Source organism: Vanacampus margaritifer, chromosome 1 (assembly GCF_051991255.1).
Source record: "Vanacampus margaritifer isolate UIUO_Vmar chromosome 1, RoL_Vmar_1.0, whole genome shotgun sequence".
Classification (NCBI taxonomy): domain Eukaryota; kingdom Metazoa; phylum Chordata; class Actinopteri; order Syngnathiformes; family Syngnathidae; genus Vanacampus; species Vanacampus margaritifer.
The window spans coordinates 22,355,275-22,365,342 of NC_135432.1; the positions used below are offsets into that span (position 1 = coordinate 22,355,275).

The 10,068-nt window shown below is 39.4% G+C and overlaps 3 protein-coding genes across 3 annotated transcripts in view; 1 reads left to right on the forward strand and 2 right to left on the reverse strand.

Moving 5' to 3' along the window:
* Positions 1-3,180, forward strand: part of nid2a (nidogen 2a (osteonidogen)) — a 51,173-nt gene extending 47,993 nt beyond the window's left edge. The window contains exons 55-58 of the mRNA XM_077583758.1: positions 341-498; positions 696-819; positions 926-1,038; positions 2,677-3,180. Coding sequence (XP_077439884.1) covers positions 341-498; positions 696-819; positions 926-1,038; positions 2,677-2,687 — 406 coding nt within the window. The 3' untranslated portion in view covers positions 2,688-3,180. The remainder of the gene's footprint in view (positions 1-340; positions 499-695; positions 820-925; positions 1,039-2,676) is intronic.
* Positions 3,168-6,475, reverse strand: rtraf (RNA transcription, translation and transport factor). The gene is made up of 8 exons (XM_077583771.1): positions 6,244-6,475; positions 5,451-5,575; positions 5,131-5,230; positions 4,740-4,817; positions 4,562-4,650; positions 4,416-4,484; positions 3,665-3,713; positions 3,168-3,572 (listed from the first exon to the last, which is right to left on the reverse strand). The coding sequence occupies exons 1-8, from the start codon at positions 6,404-6,406 to the stop codon at positions 3,418-3,420; spliced, it is 828 nt and encodes a 275-aa protein (XP_077439897.1). The 5' UTR covers positions 6,407-6,475; the 3' UTR covers positions 3,168-3,417.
* A 555-nt stretch (positions 6,476-7,030) lies between these two features.
* sap18 (Sin3A-associated protein) lies at positions 7,031-9,257 on the reverse strand. The gene is made up of 4 exons (XM_077575268.1): positions 9,056-9,257; positions 7,949-8,058; positions 7,409-7,531; positions 7,031-7,330 (listed from the first exon to the last, which is right to left on the reverse strand). The coding sequence occupies exons 1-4, from the start codon at positions 9,125-9,127 to the stop codon at positions 7,174-7,176; spliced, it is 462 nt and encodes a 153-aa protein (XP_077431394.1). The 5' UTR covers positions 9,128-9,257; the 3' UTR covers positions 7,031-7,173.
* Between the last annotated feature and the right edge of the window lie 811 nt (positions 9,258-10,068).

Consider the following 10,068-nt stretch of genomic DNA (forward strand, 5'->3'; position numbering starts at 1 on the left):
ACCTTTTTTGTTTTGTTTTTATCTTGCACCTGAAAAATATATATTAAAAGTTAGAAACTAAATCTAAAAAAATAAAAATGAAACATTTTTGAGAGAGAAAAAACTCACAGCTCTTAGAACAATATGCAAAAAAAACAAGTCATGACAAAATTGTAATTATGAAAAATAATAAAAAAAAAATATAAACCTGGTTCTTTACCCTTCTTGAACTATGAACACCTGCTGCTAATTACCAAACATTTTATTTCACTTTTGTTAACACTTCCTGTTGTCTGTAGTAACGAGCACGCTACCGTAGTCATCCATGGTTCAATCCAAACCATCCTGTGCCCCTTTGCAGTTCTCTGTACTGGACCGACTGGAATCGAGAGGCTCCTAAGATTGAAAGCGCATCCGTGGATGGTCAGAACCGCCGGGTGGTGGTTTCTGATGGGATCGGTTTGCCCAACGCATTGACGTACGATTCTTCTTTGGGGTACATCTGCTGGGCCGATGCAGGTAAACAGGAGACCATATTTAAACTGAATAAGTTTGAAAACTAATCCAGTTGCAATTTTTTCCCCTCAATATTGTGATTATTTTTTTCTATTCCCCATGTATTATTTAACAATCATGCAGATTTATCTGTATTACTATAATCAACATCAGATTTAAAATGCATCACATCCATTTGGATTGTCGTCTCTCTGTGTCAGGTACGAAGCGGTTAGAGTGTATATTTCCAGACGGGTCAGGGCGAAGAGTAATAAACCCGAGCCTCAACTATCCATTTAGCATGATTTACCACAGAAACCATTTCTACTACACTGACTGGAGGAGGTGAGCATCTTCGTTTATTTTGAATTTGATCTGTTATTAACTTGGCTCATCTAATTAATGTTACCGAACTTGCCGCTTACACTCCGACTTTGACTCTTCATCGCAGGGACGGTGTGATCACAGTCAGCAAAGACGGCGGTAAGCTCACTGATGAATATTTGCCGGACCAGAGATCTCATCTGTATGGTATCGCCATAGCAACACCCCACTGTCTATCAGGTAAGATGATATAAGCCTTCACAGTTCTATGCTTTATTGTACAAAGGTGCTGGACCTTGCACCTTGGATCCTTGAGATAGTATAAGCCATCGTTCGGCCAATTTTTTGCTTTAACTTGCAAGTAAAAACTCAAAATGACTGAACTATTATTCAAAAAAAAAAAAGAGGCTTTACGCTGTTTATTACCACTTTGACTGTGAAACTAAACATAAGAAACAAAATTCCACATTGTATGTTTAAAACAACTGCATAGCATAGCCTTTAAGTTCCCTAGCTTAATGCTAACACACATTACAAAACTCATTGATAGTAGCTAGCATTGATAGTGGAGGTCTTTAAACGGATATTTGGACACGACTGGTTTGCAAATACATGTGGACAGATAGTATGACAATACTCACAGGCATATGTTCTTTATCGTCAGTGAGGCTTATTGAGGACTGACCCATATTCATTTATATCCTTGTCGATATTAAACTGCCTAATGGCGGCCAATGTGCAAATGGCAGGAGGAGGAGCGCAATGTCTGTTTAATTGAACCAAATGGTGGGACAAAAATAGTTTAATTATTTTTCATTAGTTAATAATGTCATTACTGTCTGTTTTTATATAGTGCAATATTATTAAATGCTATTTTTCTCTTTAAAAAATAAATGAAACATTTCCATTGATTTCAAATTAAACTCGTATTTGAAAGCATCACTCTACTGTCATAATTTTCAGACAAATTAACTCATTTACTGCCATTGACGGCTATAAACGTCAAAAAATCATTTTAACTATTTTTATTATATATACTTTTTTAACAAATTTATGGCAGTGAATGAGTTAAGGGAAGTAACTGTTCTGTAGCTATTTGCCAGTTACAATGAACCTCGTCTACCACTGTCAGTTTTTGTCTTCAGGGTACCGATAATGATACATGACTAATTCAATGTCATCCAGTGATGAAACATCGCAAGATTAATGCTGCTTTTAGTCCATGAAAACAAAGAATGCATCCGCTGATGTCACATATAAGAACACCTGTAAAGTACAAAGTCTCACTCTAAACACAGGATTGTTCCCAAAGTAGTAACTTGCCACCATAACCACCCCCCCACCCCCAACCCCGACACACTCGCACAATGTCATGTATACTTTTAACACTGGCTAAAGCTGTAATAACAGCAGACTGCTTCAAAGAAGTTGCGCGGTGTAATTGTGAGCACGATGACAGCTTTGAAACACACCGCACGGCTTTAAAAGCTGTTATTGTTCAACACACGCGTGAGTCAAGTGGTTGGGTGTCGCTTGTTCAGGATGTTGTTTAGGTCACTTTACAGCCTCGCAACGAGGCAACAATTTGTCAGATAAATGTAAGTCATGTCAGACGATTCCGTTTTCGGTATTAACATTGCGAGCAAGATGCGAAAGTAGCCTCAAGTAGCTAAACCTTACCTCTCTCAAGTATCTGACCAAATCCACACGGATAAAAGTGCAGTCATCATCGTCACTGGGAACGCATATTATCTTACTACTATTTTAAAACCAGTTTGTTAGTGAGTTTTTGATGTCACCTTGCAAATGTGATGGGTATCAAATCTGGCAAAGCCTCCTTTCAAACTTTTAGCTAAAATGTTGTTTTGTGTGTGTCAGGGAATCATTAGCAGCAGAATGGCAGCCACATGGTCCTTTGGTGCTAAAGTTCTGGGGCCATTTTGAGCTGGGTGTGTGACGAGCCCTCCCGGTGTCCCTCGGAGGAAAAGGTTGCTCCCAAAGGGACGCGGCTTCCTGTGGATCATCCCCACCCACCCCCTCTAAGATATAACCGCACATTAAATGTTTTGTACCTCATTCATTTTTTTTCTACTGATTTTTTTTTAAATGCAAGTTTGTTTTTGTAGTCTCCAAAGCCTAAGAGTAATATCACATTTTAAGAACTCAATTTAGCTTAGCATGAAGACAGGAAACATGGAACTAGCCATCCAAACTGAGGAATGTAATCAGATTACAATCATTAAGGCTTCCCTCCACTGTGTCAGAATGCAGCAGCTCAATGTATGCCAACATTTCCCTGCACCACTAATAGTCCACCTCCTGATTTTTTCTCTCTTTATAAGATGTGATATTTATAACATTATAAAGTGTTTTGGTACTGGACTCATTTATTATTCTTTTTTTTTTTAATTTACAGCTCTGTGGAAGCACACAAATGGGTAACAAGAAGCAAATTAGTGCCATTTTCTAAATCAGAACGGATGGCTGTATCAATTTTAAACAAAGTCTTTGTAAAATGGAAAATAGAAATGTGCACAAAAAAAGAGTCACATAGAAGAAAAATGGTGTCAACCACAAGCTTTCACATAACTCCAGTCCACCACAACGTCCTCGTGGCCTTTATCTGCCGACCTTGCCCAGCCTGTGGTCTGTTTTTGGGTCGGCAATGACGGCTTGGACTGCTACGATGGCTTCGTTGATTCTGGTCTGAAGCTCCCGCAGCTCCTCGATGTGCAGCAGACGCAGGATTTGAGCGGCTTCGTTCAGCGTGGCATCTAGTGAGGAGACAAAAAATTGAACCGACGTTCCTCCAAGCAAACCTAAAAGCATGCAATATCTTTAATGCTGGCAAAATAAAGATACTCACCACCAGTATCAAAACCCAAGATGTGCTTGTCTAAGGATACTGGGACACCCTGAACGCACGGAGAGAAGACATTTACTGCCTTAGCAATTCAAGCGCAAAGTAAACATTGTGAATGAAAAGCTCAACTGGATTGCTGATAATTGAATTGTTGACGTGGAATTTGAGGCGTAAATGTTGGAATGTTTTGGATAAGTCCGATAATATGGAAGGAGATAAATATGTAAAATGTCTTATTTGGGGGATTTTATTGTAGAAATTGGAATGTTGGGAATGTGTGACAACAGTTCCCAAGATGAGCTGAAAAAACTGAACAGTTTGAATTTGGAATGCTTTGAAATCGGTTAAAAAAATGTGTCAAACATTTTTTTCGATTTAAGATATTTGCTGTGAAAAATGTGGAATTTCGCGAACGTGTAAAGAGTTGAGCTGTTTGAACTTGTAACGGTAAAACTTTTTTTAAACGTCTCAATTGGATGTTTGTGGAATTGAAAATTTGGAATTCTAGGAAAACTGGGGGGTTTTAGAATGTGGAAAGTAATTACTGACGGATCCTGAAATGTATGAATCTCAAGTTAAAATGGTTTGAATCTACTGAGAAATGTGGAAGAAGCGTGGCAAACAACAGCAGAATAATAACAGTGTTTTTGACCAAAATAATGCGTGAATGCTCTTTAGCGTTTGATGAGGATGAAATAACTCCATTTAAAAAAAAAAAAAAAAATGAAAAGGCTTCATGGCTTTCCATGCTTACCTCTCTGCTATTGCTCGCTTTAGCGATGGCCTCTGGTGAAAGCCGTTCTTGGATGAGGATACGAATGGCCTTTCAGGTGGACAAAAAAAAAGAAAAAGATCACATTCAAGTAAATGAAATCGAGTGGCGTGCGCATTCAATCTCACCTTGAGCATCACCAGGTAATCGTCATGCCGCTGTATCTTGAGGATGTTGGCCAGGGCGAGCACGCCCGCTTTGAAATCTGGCGAGTCGCCTGGGTCACACAAAAACATCGCAAGAGCCTCGGTTCACCCACAACAACGTTTGGAGAAAGGGCAACAAGTGTGCTGTTGTGATGCTTACTGTCGAGATTGATGAGCGGGTCTGACGACGCCTTGCTATCGCTGGAGGCCAGTGGTGGACAGTTTCTGTACTTGTCCACTAGAGGGAGACAAAAAACACAATCATACACTATTCACAAAAAGTGAATGGGGACTGGTCTGACAATGAATATTAAAGAAATCAGCATATAATTAATAGCCCTTATATTTAAATAAAAATATTTTATAGAGGTTTTTGGTTGATTCTAAAATCGCACCCAACGCATTAAATACTTTTTGTAAGAGCTGGTGTCATCAATGGGATCATCATGTACAGTAATGTTCTGACAAAATACAGTAATCCTTTTTTCCTATGGCGCCATCTACTGACCAACCACTGCATGACAAAAGCCAAAAGCCTGTTGCCCTCCTACCATTGTCTCCATATTCGTATCGCACAGCCAAGCCCAGGAGCCAGTCAACTGCCTCCGCTCGCTCAGGCGCTGCAAACGGACAGTTGACGTCCTGCAAATACTGCACCAAAATAATCCAATGCATGAACATGTTGTGGTTCATACATGCATATTTATTTCTTATTCTGACCAGAAATCTATTAGGTCAGATACTGTAGCTATGTTGAATTTAGCTACACATGAGTAGCAAAATTAAAAACAAACTCCAGCACAATGCAAAGAAGATCTACATGAATATATACTGTATCGTAATTTATGATGCAGCTCTTGGACAAACTCACCTTCTGGTACGCTTTGGGCCAGTCCGAACTGGGGATGTTTCGCAGGTTGCCTCGGTCTTCAATCTTGTAGTGTCGAATCTTCTGGTCCTCCAGCCACACTACAAAGTTCCTGAACTGGGTCTCATCTGAGGAAAAGATATCCGTGATGTGGATGTTTTGAAAACTGAGTGGTGAGCTTGGATTCAAGTGTACTACTGTACAAAGGCAAGCTGTTTGAATGTTTATTCATGTCCATACGAGTGAGGACAAATTGCATATATGTAGCACATGGACAATTATGTGCACTGGAAAAATGACAAGAGCGCATTTGTATTACAACTACTGTACATGTTCATGGTGAGGCAAAATAGTGTACTAGTAGTTGACATCTGCACAATACTAGTACAGTATTAATCATTTAGGGCCCATTTTTAACCCCCACACCCTGCTTTATTTTTTATTTTATTTTTATACACATTACAATATTAGGCCGTTGACCCCACCCACAACTACATGACTTTTCTGCAAACTAGGGCGCACTAGTAGAACAACTGCATGTTTCTACAAGAGAGGTAAAACAGTGTACTGCACTAGTTGACATCTACGGGCTTCTGTCATGTACTACAAGTGAAGTGCTAATTGTATTTAACTAGAAGTACTTGCAGCATCCAGTTGTCAAACAGTCCACAGTTTAGTCCCACTAACAAGTAACAATATGCTAGAGAGCAGAAATGTTATACAGCAGTGAAGGGAAAACGTCATTAAAGCGAGACAGTCTTCTTACTCGAGCGATGAATTGTCGAGTTTGTCTTACCTGCACAGTCGAATCCATCCGGACTATGGTAGTCTAAGGCGGTTAGTTTTCTCCTAAACATTGTTATGTGTGGCGTCAGACTTATAAAGTAAAAAGCAAAACAAAAGCGATTGGCACGTTTAATATCTAATGTTTCTTGCGGTCTGTTGACGAAGGCACGCATGCGCAAGGCCGGCTGTCCCGTTGCAGCTTCCGTCTTCTTCTTCTGTGGTGTGTATTGGCCGTTGGCAAACCAGCTTAATTGTGCATTACCGCCACCACCGCAACTTGGCGGTGCGATGAAACTCTGAAAATCGTGATGGTTCATACAGCACTATTTTTGAAAAACAAACAAACGTTTATTTCTTCTTTGATGGTTTAAAAAATAGACCGTTTATTTCATTTTTTTATGATGGTTAAAAAAAAGGGGGTGTCATAGTACACTTAAAGTCGTGTCACTGTTTGCCACAACTGTTTTATTGAGACACCTGGAAAACTTTTATTGCTAAATAAATCCTACAATATCAATGTTAAATTGGATTTGTATACAAATTTTAGTAATACTCTAATACCAGTAACATGGTTGCAAACTAACTCTTAAGTTACAACTTTTTTTTTTACAAGAATATGTAGCCTAGTTAGCTGACATACTAGTTAAACAAGAACTAGCCGTGTATATATATTTTTTTTTTACTAAAACATATTCAATGCCAAACACGTATTGTATTGTTTTTTCAGAGTCCATGCATTCTGTCCCACATACTTGTATATATTTTTTTTACTAACACCAGAGGAATAAACAACAAAGTTCAAAAGGCAAGGAAAACGTTTATTGAACGTTATATTGTACAAGATAAGAAAAAAAAATGACTTGATGATAAAAAATAAAACAAAACAAAATCAACAATAACAATGAGGGTGGGTTTGCGTATTTGTCAAGAAAGTATTCGCTCAAAATGGCCTCATGCGTGGTCCAAGTGGTTGGGCTCTGTTGGGAGGCGTGATAGCAATGTCCAGATAGTCTCCAATCTGGAAGCGCTGAGACTGCAGCGTCATGGAGTCGTCGGCACACTTCTTGCCAGACACCGTATTGCCAATGTCTTTAAAGCTAAAGGATGAGGGGTGGGAAAGGGACATTTTTAGCACAAAGGCAAGCTAACATATCAGGTGGCGCTGTGGCACTAACCGATACATTTTCCCACGGAGGTCAAGGTAGACGATGGCAAAACTGAAATGGGTTCCTTTTTTCCTGGCCTCTGGATACACTTCTTTCACGAGGCTGGTCAGCTCCCGCAGAGTAGCGTCCATCCTGGAACAAAGAATCACATTAGAATAAGGTGTCAAAGTGTACTGGCAGTACCAACCTTGGTTGGGGGCGAGGGGGTTGGTCATTTCTGCATTGGAAAAAGTTGGATTACTTATTATAACACCATTTTGAGGGTACGGATGACTTGCAGTAGAAGAATGGCCCGGTGAGTGACATGGGTGGCGTGAATATACTTTACATTGTATTAGTAACATCAATTGTAGACGTGCTGTTGCAGTACGCATTACACTTTTTTTGTTAAGTGTGAAAATTTCTCAAACTTTAGATATTCTTTTATACCTTAATAGACTCTTCCCTCCTGGCTCGCAGAATAAAATAATTTCTGCAAAGATCTCGCTTTCAACGTTTATAATTAATTGAATTATTTAAGCTTTTTTTAACTAATAATTGCAGTCTCACCATGTGTATATCTGCAGCTCGCTGGAGGGAACATTGCCGCGGGCAAATTCATCTTGCCGGTGGTGTCGACCATTGTTGGTGGTGAAAACTCGCAGGAGAAGGGGACAAGTCTGTAACAGACACAAGTGTGTACAATTCTGTCAACATCAATATTAAAAGACTACATTTTGGGAGACATATTTCCAGAAACCCTTTATCCTAAAATAGAGGAAATTATTTGGAAAATAAAATGGACATAAAGTATGTCTACATGCTAGTAGGGCAAGATCATTAGAAATACCAGAAAAATCTTTCATCACAACCATTTCATTTATCATCAACCCTTACAATTTATAGACAGTAAGTACATCAAACATGTTGACAAAACAACTAATTTGGTGGTAAATAATACATTCAGTAATGTTATGTTTAAACAAAGTTAACGGCGCATAAGTTCTTGACAATTCATGGAAAAGTAACTGTAAGATTAGACCTCTTTGGAGTATATGATTAGATACGTGACTTGCTCTAGCCCGTTGTGTTGCTGTGACCGTGGCTCAGCATCTTCCTATCTCTATTTGCACTCTGGCACATGTACCTAGTTGAAACCAGTTAGACCATTGGGTCATACACATTGCCACATGGGATTGGCAGAGCCGCCCACCCAAGACATTATAATAATAAAAAACATTTTGGACATATTAGACCTTCTTCCGCATTCAGCAGAAAAGGCTCCACAGCTGTGTGCTCGATCTTTCTGGCGTCCAGTAAATAGTCCAACGGAGAATATGCAATCTTCTGGTTGTTTTTATTAGCACAGTAAACATGAAAGATACAAGACTGGGTAGAAGCTCACTTAGAACCATTCAAAATGCTAGATTGCAAGTTGCTGGTCATGGCAAAAATAACTATTGCGTTAGAAGCGCTGCTTTATCCAAACTCAATAGATTTATTTTGCAAATTGCAATTGATCGTGAAAAAAACAAAACAAGAATAAGATTTTGAACACGAGTAACACGCTTGACGTATCCCGAGATTTGAAATAACAAACTCAGTTACAGAGCAAAGCACATTTGTTAGCTTTGTGCTAACAGCTAACCCGAGTCACCCATGCGCTGCATGACGTACCTTTTCTCTGTCAATCGGCTTTTCTGTCTCCTTCTTGATTTCTTCCTGTGTTATACGCGATTCAAGAGCCATTGTTTGATTCGTATAAACTGCTTACTTTGTGCAGTTTATCGGCACTTTCCAGCGCCTTGTTTGGATGGATTCGTTGCAAAGCTATGCACGGAACAAAGCCGGCGACAATGTTTCCGTTTTCTAATCGGCGACTTTGTGCCCTCTGCTGTTTCGGAGTCGTCATTTTCACAGACAACTATAGATACCTCGGTGGCTGTGTCCGCTCCCTTATTCAATGCGTCAGAGCGGCAGCCATGTTGTGACAGTCATTACCGTCCTATTGAGAAGACCAAGGCAGCGTGAAAGCAATGTGTTTTGTTTTTTCAAGAAATCGTACTGGCGTTCACATTTATGTGGTTATTAATTATTGTATTCAGTGAGTTAGAGATATTAAAGTAGCATACTTATTACTAATCATGGATTGGAAATGGAAAATGTATGCAAATTGAATGATGACGCTACAGTGCATTCTCCTTTTGGAACAGTTAGTCAATGACAAAAGCATGGGAGGAAATTATTCACATATGATGATACATTCATTTACAATAAAAAAATATAGTGCAAAAGTGACAATACATTTTGGTAGAAAAATATTATTTACATATAACATTTAAACATACTAACAAATGTTTATATGTAGTGTGTGATGGTCGGGGGTTTGATTCCCGGGCTCCGGCCTTCCCATGTGGAGCTTGCATGTTCTCCCTGAGTCTGTGTGGGTTTTCTTTGCTTTCCTCCCACATTCTCAAAACATGCATGGTAGATAATTGAAAACTAAATTGTCCATGGATGTGACTGTGAGTGTGAATGGTTGTTTGTCTTGCTCTGCCATTGGCTGGCGACCAGTTCAGGGTTTACCCCACCTCTCTCCCCAAGAAAGCTGGGAAAGGCTCCAGACCAGCACACCCAAGGCCCAGACACAAATAAGTGAATATATATGACTGTATTGATGTTGTGACTAA